Source organism: Xiphias gladius, chromosome 21, assembly GCF_016859285.1.
Source record: "Xiphias gladius isolate SHS-SW01 ecotype Sanya breed wild chromosome 21, ASM1685928v1, whole genome shotgun sequence".
NCBI lineage: Eukaryota > Metazoa > Chordata > Actinopteri > Istiophoriformes > Xiphiidae > Xiphias > Xiphias gladius.
In genome coordinates this window covers 25,692,294-25,710,542 of record NC_053420.1, presented here as the reverse complement: position 1 = coordinate 25,710,542, position 18,249 = coordinate 25,692,294, and the positions used below count along the sequence as shown (strand labels likewise).

At 43.3% G+C, this 18,249-nt stretch overlaps 1 protein-coding gene across 1 annotated transcript; it reads right to left on the bottom strand.

Annotated features, from left to right (window-relative positions):
• Positions 1–13,334: 13,334 nt before the first annotated feature.
• Positions 13,335–17,801, bottom strand: fam83d (family with sequence similarity 83 member D). Its single transcript, XM_040116594.1, has 4 exons — positions 16,923–17,801; positions 15,194–15,361; positions 14,897–15,021; positions 13,335–14,724 (listed from the first exon to the last, which is right to left on the bottom strand). The coding sequence occupies exons 1-4, from the start codon at positions 17,409–17,411 to the stop codon at positions 13,827–13,829; spliced, it is 1,680 nt and encodes a 559-aa protein (XP_039972528.1). The 5' UTR covers positions 17,412–17,801; the 3' UTR covers positions 13,335–13,826.
• Between the last annotated feature and the right edge of the window lie 448 nt (positions 17,802–18,249).

Below are 18,249 nucleotides of genomic sequence, written 5' to 3'. Positions count from 1 at the left end.
AGAAATCTCATGATTACTGGCAAATAATAACTTTGACAAATTTGTGAACTATAACCTGCATTCATTTATTTTCTGGCCACTAGCTTAGCTAGCCTTCCCTGTTCAAAGGTAACAAAATCCACCTACCAGCACTATAAAGCTCACAAATTAATACGGTGCAATATGTTTTTTTCAATCGGTACGAACACCAAACTATAACCACGGCAAGTTGAGGAATTACATGACAGTGACGATAGGACTCAAAGAAGCTTCCTATTTAGCGTACAGACATGACAGTAGTATCAGTCTTCTCATCTGAGAAAGCGAGTGAGCACATTTACCAAAATGTCAAACCATACCTGTAAGTTGAAATCGAAAACATTTTAGCAGTTGCTTATTTACACATCCAGCAAATGGATATCCAGTATTCATTCTCTTTTTCCTCTGGCTCTTTAGCTGCTAAATACTCCACTATGTTCACCAGCTAGTTGTTATGTCTGTCTGTACACTGTTAGGTGCTGGACAGGTAGTATGAAGGTTTTGTTTTTTCTTTAGTTTTTTCAAAAAACAGCTGTCTGCTGTGTCTTAAAACGATTCTGATGAGAGCCTTGAAAAAGAATCAAAACAGTAATGTTGTGGGCCATAAAACCAAAACAATAACCTCAAAGATGCTAAAATGCTCTGTTGAGCTGAGGGGAACTGCAGAGCCTGGCGATAACTCTCTGTGTGTTCATCACTATGAGCAACCTCTTTCACATTATACAGTCATGTGATCCCTTGTTATTATAACAAGACTAAATGTCTAGAGCTGAGCTGTTTACCATACTCACCATTTTAGTTTACCGTGGTAGCATGCTAGTATATGCTAATTAGCACTAAACAGAAAATACAGCTGAGACTTTTGGGAGTAACAGTAGTTTTGCATGGATTTGGTCATGAACCAAATTATTAGACAAATTCAAATTCTGACCTGAAAAGTCAGGGGTTCACCAAAGTTGTTCTGATTCATCCTGAGGAGTACATGAATACCTGAACCAAATTTGATAGCAGCTGTTGAGACATTTCATTCAAAACATCACAGTCAACATCATGGTGGCGCTAGAGAAGAATTCAAAGGATTATCAGGTGTCCTTAGAGTACATTGTGTGGGGACAATGGTATCGAATGTCTATACCAAACTTTGTGCAAATCTGGTAGATTTGAGACATTTCACTGGATAATTGAAAATATTGACCTTATGATGGCACTTGCCATCATAAGGTCAAGTCATGGAACCACAAAAGTCATCAGGACTCATCCTCAGGGCACCATATTTATCTGTACAAACTTTCATGGCAATGCATTTTTCAGTTGTTGAGATACAGCAGTAGTCCAGAGACAGAGAAGAGAAAGTGAAGTGTGTAAAGGAACACACCGCCCACACGTGGCCAAGCCGTGGCCTGCAGCCCTAACCCCTCCAAGCCATCCAACAACACAGGTTGGTGGTCTCTGACGTGTAACCCAACAAATTCTGACCTCAGCCTGCACATCAGGTGTTGAGAAACGTTCAACTGTCCGCCTGTTGTGGGAACACCCCATCTGCCTGCTTCCTGTGTGTTTACACTGTTCTCTGGAGCACAGATGAAACCTAAGACAAAATCAGAAAAATGAGTAAAAACAATACCACCACCAACTATCAGACTGATAGCATCGAAGCCCAGAAAAAAAACTGTCATAGAATGTGTCTCTGTTTGGCTGCACTGGTGAAAAACATTTGGAGTGAGTGTGTCAGCTTCAAGTCTCCTTTGTACAGGCGAGGTCAAAAGGTCACTATAACTCTGTGAGTGACAGCAGTAATGGTGAGTGGGGCTATATTTAAATCCCAAAGGAGAAGAACAGCCTTGACTCCTGTTTCCACACAAAAATTGAAACTGCTCTTCTTCTAAGGTTGCCTTGTATAAAATTGAGAGCATAAAGATGACTGAATGGCATTAATTATTTTAAGACACTGATGTGTAGTCTTTTTCCTGATCTAGTAAATAATTTCAAACAAAAACTTTTGAAATAAAAGGCAGAACCAAAGAGGCAAGTGAAAGAAGCAGAAAATAAGCTTGGACAATGTTCTCGTCCCTTGATAAGTTACAAAGTAGGTTACGTTTTATTGGCAAGAGTAAAGTATCATTGCCTGGTTAAAATAGATTTTATTGATTCGTGTGATAAAGTGAACCCTTTCTTTAAAGATTCTTTCCCAATGTCCAGCTGAGAAGTGCTTGCTTTGTTGTCTGCATAGATCTGGAGGCTAACTGTGTTGATTCGTTGTTGGCAGCTGAGGTGTTTGGTAAAGGCTGCTGTGGTTGATTGGTAGAAGCAGTGGAAAGCAGGAGCATTGGGCTTTCCCACAGAACCAGAGGAGAAGACTTTGAAATAGGAGCAGCTTCTCTAAAGCTTTATCAAACCCTGATCACCTGATAAATCTGTCAGAAGCCGCAGCCCCTCCATAGGAACCTGTTATTCATAGTATGTCCTAGTAAAACAAATCTTTGAAGGACTAATCCTTTAATCCTGATTCAGTGTTTCATCAGCAGAAGAAACACTTGTGTTTGCTGCAAAGACTTACACTTGTTATCTTGAGCTTCCCAAATCAGTTTTAAGTGTCACATAAAGGTTTGAGATGAATGAGGAAAGTGTGCCAGATGAGTTGTGTGTTATCCCTTCACCCTTTGTGTTTTCAGACCGGCTCACCCCCAGGGTTACTTTGACATGCACATGCATGCATCTGTGCTGCTATCTCTTTACAGTATATCTGTGTCAGCAGCGGGCTGAGGCGGGAGCATGAGAAATGGAGGCGAGCTCGGTCCTCAGTCCCACAGATAGGGGCTGTGCACTCAGCTGTAAACAGTTTCTCTGTGTGTGTCGGTGTGTGTGTGTGTGTGTGTGTGTGTGTGTGTGTGTGTGTGTGTGTGTGTGTGTGTGTGTGTGTGGTGCCTGTTTATTTCCATCTGTTTTCATCACCTCTGGAAAGGTGGCATGACGAGTCTTCCCACAGGAGTGGCGAGAGCGTTGCCGTCCCGCACCTCCCTCCTCTCCTCACCTTACTTGATGACATGGGCCTTATCACTGCATCTGCCTGGCCAGTTAGTCCTTCCCCTTTGTTTTGAGGATTAGGGGATGCTGCTGCACCAACTGTGAGCAACGGAACACTGAATTGGGAGCCTTTTAACACGGGCAAGGCATATATCTCTTCCTCTGTGAAGAGGCCGTATTTACCGATTTCAAGTAATCTAAACTATAATTAAATCATCTCTTTGACTGCTTAAGTGAACTCTCTCTGACTGCTAGATATGCAAATATCTTCTTTTAATCCGCACTGCATTAAATCATCAGTCTGTTTGGCCTTGAGCTGTGCGGGGAAAGAAGTGGCTTGTTTATATCCGCAAGTCAGGAAACTGTGAAACTATTTTTAACATTACTCCGATAATAAAAATAAAATGAAATATGAGTCCTCCACAATATTTCGTGCCAATAAAAGGTCACAATGTAAAACATTTCATTCAGTTTAACTTTAAGAAGAAATGTTTCACAAGAGCTCTGACAGCATCAAAGAGGTGATGCCTTCACTCCATAGTGAGCCATTGTTACAAAGAGAGGTTGACCTTGCCTTTGGCCTCTTGGCTGTCTGACAAAGCAGTCCCAATGCTCTAGTGCAGTATGGCTGTCCTCTAAATGAAAGTAGCTGAGAGGCGAAGGGCACAGAGGCCTATGGAATATCAATGTGCGATGCTCTCAATTAAGATTAAAGCTTCGAATAGAATCCTATGGAGCTGCTTCCCTAAGAAATGCTTGACATTTTACCCTTGCTGACTCTGGATAAAAAAAAAAGTGTCCTGCGCTACCAGTACCACCACCGCCGCCGCCGCCGCCGCCGCTAACTAGCTGCCCCTCCCCAGCAAGCCCTCCTTTCGCTGAATTCATTCTGTAGATATTGACTTAGGCTACAGTCACACTTCTAAGAAATAAGTGAAATGGATCATCTTACTGCCAGTGGATGATAAGAATACAGAAATATGAAAAAGCGTCTGGATCAGCAAAATGACAAACTAGGGGGGGGGTATGAGGCAGTCATGATAAACCCTTAGAGACAAATTCCTTACAGCTAGACAGAGAAATGAGGAGAGGAAAGAGAGGGGCAGAAGAAACGGAGAAAAGAAAATATACATCTGCAACATGCACGTTTTAAATGTATGTTCAAGAGAGAGCCTCATACACATATATTGTAAATTAACAATATGTTTATCCTCTCTGAATGCCAAAAACATGGACAGAAAGCATTTTTAACACATAAAGCACCAGACGATTTTTTATAAAAAAGGCCAGTATGATCTGATCTAATACAGATTCATCATAAAGGAACATCACTCAGTCAAGAATTTATTCTACATATTGTACTTTCAGTATAATTAATACATCACATCTTTTGTCAGCATATTTTCAACCATCAGACACTCCTCATTTATAGGAAACAGCCCGTTACAGAGCTTCAACTCTGTGCTTTATTCCCTTTAATTAAAACAATGTTTGAGATTTATTTTGCATTTTGTTAAGATTCAGCAGATGTTGTTTCTAGGCCCACGGCTTCATTGTGAATATAAAACATGAGTCGGTATTTACTTGGAATGTGCAGCACATTTCCTGGTGATTTACACAACATGATGTCAGTGGTTTGCATCTGATCCTGTAGATTAATACAGATTATGCTGATGTTTACCGTGTGTATCTGCCATCATCACATCTGAGCAGCTGCGAGCATTTCTAGTAATGTTTTTGGTAGAGAGACGTTTAATTCGAGACACTAAATTAGTAAGGAACACATATGTGTAAATTTTACTGAAAATAATATGTAACTCCAGGTGGAGCTAAACTACATGTACAAGTCTGATCTAATAGTTTACTGCTGAAAGAGAAGGAGCAGGGACTGATTATGAATGCGATGTAGAAAATAAGATCAAAATGGAGCCTATCGTGTAAACTCCACCCTTGATAAACAGAATTCCACATCACGCTCCAACTCTGCAGTTAACTGAATCAATGCAATTCCACTTGTGCTGATCTTGCAGACTGAGGCCCTTCCCCCATCCCCCCTCTCTCTCTCCCTCTCTCTGTCTCTCTCTCTCTCTCTCTCTTGCTCTGTCTTTCTCTCTTTCTCTCTCACACGCGCACACACACAAACACACACACACACACACACACACACACACATACACACACACACACACACACACACACACGGCTGTCTCTCTCCCCGTGCAGGTCCACCTATCGTAACACATTAGCAGTAGAAGCCATCACACAATCAAGACAAGGCAGTGTATGAGATGTCAGGCCAATTTGTTTCCTTCTTGGAGCTACATCACATTAGCAGGGTGGCTATACCCTTGAGCTAAATCCAAGTTCGCACAGAGGGAGCGGGCTGCTGGACAGGAGGGCAGCGATGTCAGCACTTTTCAGATGGCTGCTGACATGTATCCAGCAGACTGACATGTATGAAAAAAGCTTGATAGTTTGAAATATGGTCCTTTCGATGTTCCTTTTTTTTTTTTGTACGCTTATGATGGAGTTTCCTGAGGCCTGGAAGAGAAAACGTGCACATTCAGAAAACAAAAAAAAATTTTTCAGTCAGAGGTCAGGACATCAAATGGATCTTTTCAAGTAAATAAAATGACTGGATTTTAAATAATTTTTTTATATAACTCTTGTCTGGATCTCATGCCTCCTAACAAATCTGACTTCAGCTGTGCCCTCCCTGAATCATAAGACAGATGTGACTCAGAGGGACAGTCAATAGTTCAATTATCTGACATCTGTCTTGCTTAATTAAACATATAATTGACCATCCAAGGACTAATGATAGCTGTCCCATTACCCATGAATCCAATGGATTTGGCATAACCACCACTTGACCTCGCTGTGGATTGCCTGGCCTTCAGTACAGGGTCAGAGTGTATCCACTGTTCACCACTGTGACACTCCTCACCACTGCTTTCCCCGTCACATGTCTCGGGATGTGGCTCTCAGCTCTGCCAAAAACAGTTGGAGGGAAAAATGCAATTACTGCAAGATTATCATACTGCTTCCGTTTGACTTTTCTGACTGAATTCATGAATATATATGAATCCATCTTGCATCTCAATCTGAAACCCCTCCCGTCTTAGCGCCCCACATCTATGTTTGGCTGGTGGCATTTTCTTTGTTTCCTCAAAGTGTGTTCTTAAAGGAAGATTAAAGTGTTACCCTGAAAAACCCACACCATAATTCAAAAAAGCATGAAACATCAAAAATCCCAGCATGTGTAAAAAAAAAAAAAAAAAAAAAAAAAATGCCTGTGAAATAAATTTCCACAACTTTAAAGAAGAGTGCTGGAAGAGTTCTTCCTAAATATTGCTGTTGTTAGGTGAAAGCCTCCAAAATGTCAGAGGAAACACAACCTGTTTTTTTAGCTTGATGACCAAGCATTTTCAAGTTTACCCAATTGAAATCTGAAAGGTTTTAATGAGCTTCAGGCCTGTTACATTTCTTCCAACCATAGAGGACAATTCAAATAGAAGGAACGGTCCAGCATTTTCTCGCCAAGAGTTAGATGAGAAGATTGATACCACTCTCCTCTCTGTCCGTTGAGTATGAAGCCGGAGCCAGAAGACGATTAGCTTAACCGTAGCTACATCACTGCGCCTGGCGTGTAACTTCCTGTAAATGGTTGTTTTTATATTTCAGTTTGTGTACAGATTAAACAAACTAGATGTAACGTGTTAATTTGCGACATTTGGAGGTGCTGGTAGATGTATAGCCATGCTAGCTTTCTATCCCTGCTTCCCCTTTTCTTTATTTCAAGTTAAACTAATCGCCTTTTAGCTGAAGCTTGATACTTGACGGACAGACATGAGAGTGGTATCCATCTTCTCATCTAACTCTCAGCAGGAACACAATTATTATTGTCAAATATTAATGTCAAACTCTTCCTTTGAAATTAGGTTAAACAGGAAAATCAGTCACCTCCTAAACTGGACTTCGGTATCATTTGAAAATTTTTGATATAACAATTCCAATACTTGTATGGGATATACAAGTGTTGAGGTTTGATACCTCGCCCTGCCTATTGTAGGTTCTACTCTAAATTTAGATGATGTTACTCTGTAATCAATAATGTTTATGAGGTCTGGACTCAGTAATGCAGTTGTGTAAATTTCATAACGCTGTGTAACACACTTCTAAATACCTGACAACGCCTATACCCAACCCCCAAGCACACGGAGAGAGAGAGAGAGAGAGAGAGAGAGAGAGAGAGAGAGAGCACCCCTATCTCCCTGAATGTATCACCAACCTTTGGACTTAACCACTACTCCTCTTAATAGCTCAATCCGATGGATCATTTAAAAGCCCGCTGAAACAGACAGATGGGTAATGGATTGCATGGCAAATCAATGCTGGGATCAATGAAAGACATGCATCAATAAATGGATAGAGAGCTGCTGAAATAGACACCAGAGTTAATGTGGAACAGCGTAGAACATCATTGTGTGGAGCACACAGTGCTGAAGGCTAATACAAGTTGCCCCGGCTGATAAGGTGTCCTTTTGAATAATGCAGACAACAAACTGACAGTGATAAGCTAAACTTAAGCTTAGCCGCTACAGTGTGGCTGGAGGAGCTGCGCATTTAGTGCCCACCCCCAAAACACACACACACACACACCACACACACACACACACACACACACACACACACACACACAAACACACACACACACACACGTTTTCTCCCTCCCATAAAGGCAGCCACCACCAGGACAATTTCTCTGCCGACTGTAGCTCCACAGCAGTTTCCTACCAATTTACACGAGTATAATCATGTGACAGTCCCGGTCTGACGGAGGCTGTGGTGAACTGGACTGTGAATGCAGTATTAAGGGAACAGCGTGGCAGAAAAACACAAAGTCTCAAGAATCTTTTCTGTCTTCTGTCCTCACTGGGGAAATATGAGCAAACACCGGGCCACTTTTATTGAGAACGGAGTATTTCCTGCTAATAAACAAACCATAGCGTTTATTTTTCAGCTTTAAAACATTATGTGGAGCTAACATGCTGGGACACATGGTGTTGTGGGGGAGCAGCTCACCACAAGTGTTGAGCTTATGTTGCACTCAGGTGGCGTTGGGACTGAGGCCTGACTCATCGCTGCAGCTCCAGACTCTTGGTTTAAACATCCAGCAATGTGAGGCATCCCACTCACTGATAACTACATTCAATACTGGTGTCAGCTGTCGTGAATAGGCATCACAGTAAATAAAATAAATATAATTCTTGATAGACCTCAGCTTGCACTCCTTGGACAAGCAAGTGGCACGACACTACAGCTGTTTCTCATGGGCTCGAGCCATAAATCTCTGGTGAATGGCTGGTTTAAGGCTGGGTGCTAAGGAGCAGCTGTACCCGTCTAAAAATAGTGGCAAGGCTGCTGCCGGACAGCGTGTTTTTAAAGCTCAACATGCAGTTTAGCACAAAGAGCCTATCAACAATACCTTCCACCTGCATTAGCCTGACTGCGGCCTGGCATCAGCATTACAGCGTAGGAAGTGAGTGACTGTTGTGCAAACTGAACGTCCGCGCATGTCACTGTGTCTGACTCACACACCCAAACAACGGCCAGATCCTGACCGCATAATTCCGATGCACTTTATTTTCCAATGAGCTGAACATTCATTATCAGTGTGTCGTGGCCCGAGGCAGAACGCTCCCTCCTCAGTGTAGTGACAACCACCGGCCGCCCTGATGGAAAACAAGGCCAAGATGGCACAGCAAACACGAAATCATTATGACAGGCACAGTTCAAAAAAGTAGGACTCAGCACACTAAGCACATTTTATCAGTGTTTTCTTTAAGTCAGGTTCTTTCCCTAAATTAAAGAACGGACTGAAATTCCTGCATCCAGCCCTGCTTGTTCAGGCTGATAATAAAACGTGTTAGTGCACATACATGAGCTCGTGTGTATTGGGGTGAGCGCACCTGTCTGGGTACTATAGGGTAAATGTAATTGCTAAACACAGAGGCTGGCGGTGTTTAGAGGTGCCAAATTGCGCCTCTGGGAGTCACTATAGCTCACAATCTGACTAATGAAGGCCAAGTAATCAAGCTTCAAACTCATCAACCATGTCTGCAGTAATTAAAAGGTTTATGCTCAGCATCAGGAGAGCCGTTTGACTCCATCAGTCGGTGTCAGAAGCCGAACATGATTTTTGTTACTTCCAGGGGCCAGAGACTAATTCTAAACATTTGACACAAATTCAACTGCTCTAAATGGTCATTCAGTGTATATGATAACAAAATGTCATAACATATTTGTTGTGAAAAAAATTAGAAGTCCAGTCTGTGCATTCACGCCGAGGCACCGAGGGAGCTGACATAAATGTAAACGGTGATGGATATTAATCCGATAATCAACTGTAGGACAAGTGCTGTCTGTCTGCGTCATCCTGATCTGTGGGACTCTGTGGAATTGGGTGGGGGGGGGGGGGGGCGCTGTTAGTGTAAAATACTGCCAACAAAATTACACACATCCTGGCCTTCAAATAGATATTTTTTCATACGCTAAAAATTGCAAAATATTCCAAAGAAATAAACACATAATATACATACAGACGTGCATATGTAATGAAGGCATAGCAGTTTTTGAAAACAAATTTGCATTTACATCCCTTTGGCATCCAGCATGTACTATAACCTCCTGAAACAAGTCGCTGTTGTTGTCCCTGGTTCTACACAGCTGCAGCTTAAAAGTTAATTTACATCCTGATGGATGTGATTTGTCATTATGCACAATAGCTATATGTGTGCTGACTGACTGGATTAGGCCCTAACACAATATTTGTTTGGATATAATGTTACACCTTCTGTCAGACATGCTGACATCCACAAAGATTGTAGCCAGCATGCAGCAGGAGAGGTAGTGCCACATTTCTCCGTGGGGATCTCAAGTGACTCGAAGAGGACATCAGACGGTGGCCGTTTGTTTGGTTATGCTATGTCCACCTTAAGTCAGAAATGAACATTTTCCCCACTGTAATGTAATGAGCTTACAGTCTAAGACAGTGTGAGACAGCCACCAGAATAACAAGTGAATCTAAAATTTGGATTAATTTGTGGTAATTCAGCAAAGTCTTTGTGGACAAAAGAACTGCTATGGTGCTGTTTCATTCTAAGAGATAAATCTTAGGTATTTTGCAGGGTTCCAGCACTCCCCTGTGAGGGGACTAAAGCAGGACAAACTGGGCAAAATAAAAATAAAAAAAGAACACTGAGCATGTTTTAGGTAAGGACAGGGCTCTCTCTGGTGGCTGATTCCTGCCAGTGTCACAGCTAATGCACATCACAAGTGGGATCCCAGTAAATGTGTAAAAATAGGCACACACAAAAAAAAAAATCAGTTAAAAAGTAAATCACAGTTATAGTTTTTTAATTGTCATGAGTAAAGTGGAATCTGTGAGCCTCTCTATTTACCAGTGAGCCGAGCCTAATAGATGCAGACTGTGGTGTTGTGGATCCCCCACTGCTTCCTTGATTACAGCCAGTGGCTGCTTTGCAGCAACCACTTACAATCAAATACCATTCTCTCACACCGTTGTATTTTCTTGTAGATCAATTCTCTTCAGCTATGCCATTTTACATAATGAATGTAGAGGCTTTTGATGTGTTTGCCTGGTAGGAGATGCATGCACCACAGGAGGAGTCGCTGAAGGGCTTGCTGTTCTTACCTTATTGCCATGTAACAGTTTGAGGTGTAGGCTGTATTATTATCAATTAATAAATAGATACTGGGTAAGCCATTTCTGTGGCCATTAATAGAAATAAGAAGGTAAATTATTTCATGAATAAGTTAGTGGTGGAAGAAGTACTCAGTATGTTATGTAGTAAAAGTACACAGCCAATTGCACTTAAAGTATCAAAAGGAAAAGTACTTGTTGGGGAGGCAGAAATGGCCCCTGGTGTTTACTATTTTCTGATGTTTAATAGGCCAAACAGTTAACATATTAATCAAGAAAATGATTGGCAGATTAATGGGCAATGAAAGCATCATTGGCTGCACCCCAGATTTAAAAGATCAGTTGATCTTTTGCTTAGAAAATCTTATTCTGCAAAGTAACTGGTAATTGTAACTGTCAGATGAATGTAGTCAAGTAAAAAGTATAATGTCTGCCCCTGAAATGTAGTGGAGTAGAAGTGTAAATATAAAATGAAAAAACTCAGGTAAAGTACAAATACCTCAAAAATTGTACTTAACTACAATAGTTAAGTAAGTACCGAGTTACTTGGTTACTTTCCACCATTGGAATAAATTACTAATAAGCCATTACAAAAATGATGACTGACTTGATTTTGAGAAGTGTATTATTCAACATCGCAATAAGCTTTTGTTAAACGTTTCAAAATATCAATTATATTAAATGATTTTGAGTATCAAAAGTAAAAATACTGTCTTATTCTGTATTGTGTTTTTCATGCGAAGAAGTGTTCCATCATCAATTAGTTGATCTACAGTATCTCGAAATACGGGCTAACCTGTCCAATCAGTTCCCCAACTGCATCCTGTTACAAAAGCAAAGATGTTTAAAAGGCGACTACATTGTGTTAAATTCACTGTCTCTTTGTGTCTCTATGTACAACGACTTGTCAAATAAATACACTGTTTGCTTTGAAATGCGATCCCATAAAAGTATCTTACATTTGATAATGCTGAAGCGCACGCGAAAAATTGACTTCAGCTTAATAGTTAACTCCATTATTAAATGGTTCTTAATCTGTAAGCACAATCTTTTGACCACCATCTGATTCCTGCTTCCTATCGTGTACCTGAAACCACATCCAACAGGTCTCCTTCCTTTGTCAATAAAGCTATCTACATCTTGATATGGAATAGTTACACCTCTCATCTCCTCAATATAGTTCAACATTAGTCATATAAAGCTCAGAGTGAGTAATACATTTATAGCAGGGCATTTGGAACACTCTTCTCACCAGAGCCAAGACACTGACATGCTTCGACCTTTGTGCTTAAGTGTGAGTTATGAAGAGTGAAACACTCTTAGTGCCATGCCCAGAAGCACTTGCCATGCCCAACTTTAATGCCAATATAAGAACCAATCAATCAAAATGTATTTGTTTAGCACATTTCATACAAAGTAATCTCAATGCAGTTTGCACACAAAAATACAAATAAAATAAATCCTGTATACATATTCACATAGAGAGCGTGTCGGAGAGAACAGGTGGGTCTTTAGCTTGCGCCGAAAGACAGCACAGTCGTGGTACATCTTATATCATCAGGCAGGTTGTTCCAGAGAGCGGGGCTATTGTGACAGAGTGCACCTCCTCGAGATTTGGTCCTGATCATTGGCACAGCCAGGAGACCAATGTTTGATGATATGAGGGTTCCTGAGGGTTTGTCAGCACCGAGCAGGTCAGAGAGGTATTTCGGTGCTAGGCTATTAAGCGATTTTTAGACGGTGAGCAGATTTTTAAAATCAATTCTCTATTTTATTTGCAGCGAATGAAGTGATCTGACAATAGGAGTAATATGTTCAGTTTTTCAGTACTCTGGTGGCAGCATTTTGGATGGTCCGGATGTCCCACAGTCTTTTGGGAAGACCACCAGAAAGGGCATGACAGTAGTCTAGACTCAAGGACGTGAATGCATGAACCAGCTTTCTGGCATCTGCCTGAGACAACATGGATTCAACTTTGGAAATATTTTTAGGTGGTAAAATGCTGTCCTAGTTATACTTGTAATGCGGCTTGTAAAATATAGAGCTTTACACAAATGCCAATTCCCTATTTGACTGCTGCATAAAAATAGCTGGGTTTTTTTTTTGGCTGTTAAACCATGCCTTGTTGAAAGAATCTGTGTGGAAAATGAATATAAAACGTAACAGCAAGGAATTGGCAGTTGTAGAATCCCATCTGTGTTTAAAGAAGTCTTCATTTAACATCTACCCTAATCTATGCTTGTAATCTGTGACAGAGCTTCTCCAAATTCACCCTGAACCGAGACTGTGATTGGCCACATAACCAGCAGAGGTGCCAGTATCACAGATGCTATCTCTAAACTAATTGCACAAAGGCACTGCAGTGGATAAGACGCAGGTGCTCGTTCTTTTTGTGAAATCACTTCGGAGCAGGTTGCTTCCTTGTGCATCCTGGAATTCTGAACAGATATTTTCCAACACATTTTTTCAGGAGGATTTAATTGGAGTTTAAAAACAGTGACGTTAAAATGGAACACAAAGGGTGCACAAGTAGAAAGGGCGAGAAAAGACAACGACAAAAAAAAGCCCCGGTCAAGCAAAACACCACTTTATTTATTAGCAAGGCACGGTGAGAGTCAGCTGCTCTCTGGAATGATGATCAGATGCAGTTACAGCAGCCAAATGTGATTTAAATAACCAAAACAGCACTTCAATGCATTTTCACTCCTACCACAGCAGCTACAGTGTACTTAACCACCTCAGCAAATGATATTCATTAAAGTGACATTGTCAAAAAAATGACTATTGCACCGTGTGTCTTTGGTCCAAATTATTCTCTGAAAGATGTTAGTGTCAGTTACAATCAGGCATTACCATCTCACCAAACATTACTTCGACGTGGACGGGACACAGCGTGCAAAGGGAGAAAAGTGGGCACGGTGGAACAGAAGACAAAGAAAAAAAAGCTGAAATTCTACTGCATAAGCCAAAAGCATTTATTTGAAACAAAAGGTCTCCAAGAAAGCTTGCAACAGCTCTTTGCCCACTACCCTCCATCACCAAAATCCCTGAAGACAAACTAGTGTACACATCTGGCTCTTGGCCACGTGCCCACGCCCGCACTTTCAACAAGCAGTCTGGGGTTTGGTTCCTGCTCCCAGTCTTTGTGTGCCCTCTGCCTGCTGTGAGCGCCAGGCCCCTGAGTCATGTTGGTGACGTCCGCTAGCTCTCGCCTCTGGGACAGGGCGGTCACCATGTGTTCCAGCTTGGAGCGGATGGTGGAGTAGTGGTACTGGCGCTCGTTGGTCAGCTTGTGGAAGCAGTCCTTCAAGGTGCCGTCTGGGGCTGCCTGGGTGGGCGAAGCCTGCCTGGGCGACACCAAGGAGGGAGAGCTGGCCTGGTTTGGTCCTGTGCTTGTACATGTGACGGGGTTGGGGTGTTGGGTGTCTAGCTGGAGGTCGGTCTGGGTGTCCGTCTCCGTCACTGACCGGCTGGTCTGAGTGGAGGCGTGGCAGGAGACCGTGCTGGGGATCACTGGTTCTTTTTCTGGTAGATGCTCTGCAGGGAAACGCAGAGTCGTGCTACCAGCCAGGATCTCATCCTGCATGTGCTGCTGCTCCGTCCAGGCCTCACCTATGGTGGAGGAGTCAGACACTGGGCTGGTTTTATGACGATCTGGAGTTGAAAGTTCAGACGTGTGCTGCGCCACTAAGGTGCGGGGCTTGCGGCTGGGTGTGCTGGTCAGACACACTGGCTCCACAGGCCTCTCTCTGGCCACGCGGGGGGAGGAGGTGACTGAGTGTTTGATGAGGAGGTGATCGTAGATGCCGCTGTTTCGGACACTTGGAGGTCCTCGAGAATTCATGGGCAGAGACTGGGCGTAGAGGATGCGGAACTCCTCATCAAACTTCTCTGTTATTTGGCCAGAAAGCTCGATGAGGTTGCTGCTGTTCAGTTTGCCATCAGTCCAGTTGAACCTGCGCAGGAATGGGATTTAACAACATGCATGACTGAAAGCAAGCAGCTACATCTGTTAAACTGGGAAGAAAAATGTATTAATTTACAGTCTGGTAAATGTGGGCGTTTTAGGCATTCAGCCAGCTAAAGTCAGCTGTTTGTCTTTAGGTAAAATGGTTAGCAGGATGTTACCTGTAGGAACCTGTAGCTACTCTGTTTCCATCAATCAGCATGAACCGCTCATGAACCTTCCCAGTAATCCTCGCTCCTGATCTCATGTAGTAAGTCGTTCCAGTTATGGTTCGCACTCTCATTTGCTGTGCGGATCAAAAGAGAGAAAGAGCTGGAGTGAGAGATAAGTGCAGCCTCGCCCAGTCATATCAAAACCTAAGGAATTTATTTTAATTGGATGCAATATGATGTACTGTGGTGTGCACACGGAGCCACACCCGACGCTGGGTTCAGCTTTTTACTGAACCAACCACATACCCGAAGGTCATCCAGCCGAACGCCGACATTTCTGCACATCTTGAGAAAAGCGGGGGCACATGATAGGTCCAGCAGGATGTAGACAGGGACTCTGCGTTGGGAACATGCCTCCTGAAGATCCTTAAAGATATCCAGGTCTGTCAGGGAGTCTGTAACTATGGCAATCACCTGCAGTGGAAAATTACAGAGGTAATATAATAGAATTCCTTTTAGGGCTGCAGCCGTGCTCTCCCAGATGTAGCACATGATTGTGTTTTCATTATTATCAAATGCAAGGCCTTATTCAAACAGAGCTGCGAATCTCTGTCAGACACACTCACTGTAATGTGTGTGCTGATGAGCTTTCTATTGACTGTGGTCTGTTACCATGGCAATCGGCAGTAATGCTTGGTCAGCAAACAAATGACTTTTATACAGGAGACAAGTAGGTGCACTGTAGGGCCTGCCTCCATTTTTTCTGAGCTTTGTTTTGCACTGAGATTTCTCTTTTTCACGAGGAGGAATGGAATTTCACATGCTCTGGTAAAGGTTGTGTGAGGAGGATTACATATCTCAGATTTATTGCTTCAAACTGGTGTTATCCACATGCAGCTTTGTCAGGAGTTCCCCACCTTATTTGGATGATAGTGTCGTGCTTATTTTTTGGGAAAATGTGTAAAATCGGAGTTAAGTTTCACAGAAATACAGGCCCAGACCGTTTCGATGAGGTGACCAGTGACAATGCATGTACACAGTGTGTTTTTACAGTCAGTGACTTTTGTGTACAATAAAGTCTGTGTGCAGTGTGTGGTTTAAAAATTACAAAAGCACAGGCAATCTCTGAATGAGAATATTTTCCTAGGGTTTCAACTGGTTGCAAGCCAGAAACTGGTCGTATATACGACCATCTTTTTAGCTGTAAACCAGACAGGAAATCTAGAGCTTAAAGCTTTCCAGTGAGAGAGAGAATGCAAACTTTCATGTAGAGCAAAGCAAGTCGAGGCACATCTGGTACGCAGGCCCTACACAGGCCTGAGGTGCTGCTGAAGCCGCAGACTCCCTTCACGCTCCTCATGCTGGAATGTTTCTTTTCAAAACCAGAGGCTGGACTGACAGCTTCCGTCAGGAACATCAGCATGAACCTTTCTTGCTTTTGTTTATTGTGTTTTATCCTTTGGTCACAGCTTTCATTCTCATCAAGATTTCAAAAAAAAAAGAACTTCTAATATTCAGACTGATCAAGGAAATTCCATGGGGACCATCTGGCATGTATTTTAAGGATGATCCAAAGAAGATTTAGAAGTTGAGTTTTCCCCCCAAAGTCTTTTCATAAGTGACTATATATAAACACACTCACTTATTTTGTGTTGGGTGGCCTATTTGAGAGAATATAAATCTGAATTGACACGCAACCAAAATAAAAGTCTGTAGGGTAGGTCTAGGGTATTTTCACAACAGATTTCACAAATCCACGTTGTATCAGTGGAGCCTTTGGGCCTGGAAAATACTATGGGAATTCTAGGAATATTACCATGTGAAATAGAGGGGGATTAGGAAAAAACAAACAAACTAAAACTAGTTTTTATATGTATGCCCCGTTAAGGCTATCAAACTGTGAAGAATACTGAGACACCTTGGCACCAGTGCCTGCAGGATGGTGATTTTTCAATGAAATTACAGAGTCTGTTCGCAGCTTCTAATGAATGGTAGAAGATCATTCTTATGAAACGCTTTTTTTCTTCGTGCATACCTCTCGGGCACTTTTAATCATACGCCTCGCAGCCTCCTTGCAGCTGTAAATGCACTCCCCGTAGCTGGGCTGGAAGTGCGCCACGGCCCGTGTGACTCCCCGGTAGGACCCCGCGGTGAAGGCGGGCCAGCCCATCTCCAGCAGCGGCGGCTCCACGTCCGACACCTCGGGGAAATAGGTGACGGAGGAGCAGTCCTGGGAGCTGCTCAGCGACTGCTCCAGCGCCTGGTCCTCCCCGTGGAAGGACACGCACCGCGAGGGCACGGCGGTGCTCCTGATCCGCCGAATCTCGTCGTCCGACAGAAAGTTGGGGATCTTCTCTCTCCTGAGGAAGTCCAGAAAGTTGTCGAGCCCTCCGGAAAGCAGCTCCTCCAGGGCCAGCCGGTGTCTCTCGTTGTAGACCTCCTGCGGGTTCAGGTCGTCGAGTGCCCCGGTGCGTTTTGGACCCAATCGCAGAGGTGAGTCGTCCAAGCACTGCGACAGAGCCATGGTTGCGGCTGTTGTCCTCCCTTTTCTTTAAACAGGATCCACTATTCTACAGGTGGCCGCCAACGGCTTGACCTCCAGGAAGGCAGATTCGTATTTTCTTGTTTCCCTCCGTTCCTGTCCGTCGCGGATCCGTATTGGCTGTCGCGCAGCCGTTAAACCCGAATGGCGTCTCCGGGCTCGCGGAGCCAGGCTGTCAGTCTAATGTAAAGCCGGCCTCATTGGCTCGTTCGGAGGCAAACAAGCCTCCTGTACGTCCTTCTGCTCTGCCCCGATCCGGTTACAGCGCACAGAGCCGGGGGAGAGCGCCGAGCGCTCACTCTGACACTTTTCCGCGATACCGCGGACGTTGTGAATCCTTGAGGACGTTCCGTTGCTATCTGGCGAAGGGGTTTTCTCGTGCACTTTATAGGAAAATAAACGCCTGGGAAGTGATTATCCCCATCTGCCCGCTTGTCTGTCATCCGCCAGAGTGCGGAAAGTTTGCGTAGCTGTTTGCAATCACGAGGAGCGGGACTTTCGTGCTCTCTGCCCGCACGTCCCCCGCTGAATCTGAGCCGGTGGCCCGCGGTGCTGGAACGCACCAAGCCGCCGGCTCGTCACGAGTCTTGTTTTGTTTACAGAAGTGAAAAACAATATCGCGTAATTGTTGTGGCTCAGCTTTTTTTTTTTTTTTTACTGTAAAACGCTACCAGGCCTGGGGCGTGCTTCCACTGCGGCCTAGTAAGCACAGTGGTTTTAAAATGTCCAAATTATTCACAGAAGGAGTGAAAGTCAGCAAAGTCACTTTTATCGACGGTGTTGTGGTAACAAAAAGAAAAGGAAAGAAAAAACACGGTCA

Excerpts from the sequence above, each read along its gene's own strand:
- fam83d (XM_040116594.1), bottom strand. The coding sequence starts at position 17,411 with ATGGCTCTGTCGCAGTGCTTGGACGACTCACCTCTGCGATTGGGTCCA. Across the intron at positions 15,362-16,922 it reads TGATTAAAAGTGCCCGAGAG|GTGATTGCCATAGTTACAGA; the intron begins GTATGCACGAAG and ends TTTCCACTGCAG. Across the intron at positions 15,022-15,193 it reads TTCGGCTGGATGACCTTCGG|CAAATGAGAGTGCGAACCAT; the intron begins GTATGTGGTTGG and ends TGATCCGCACAG.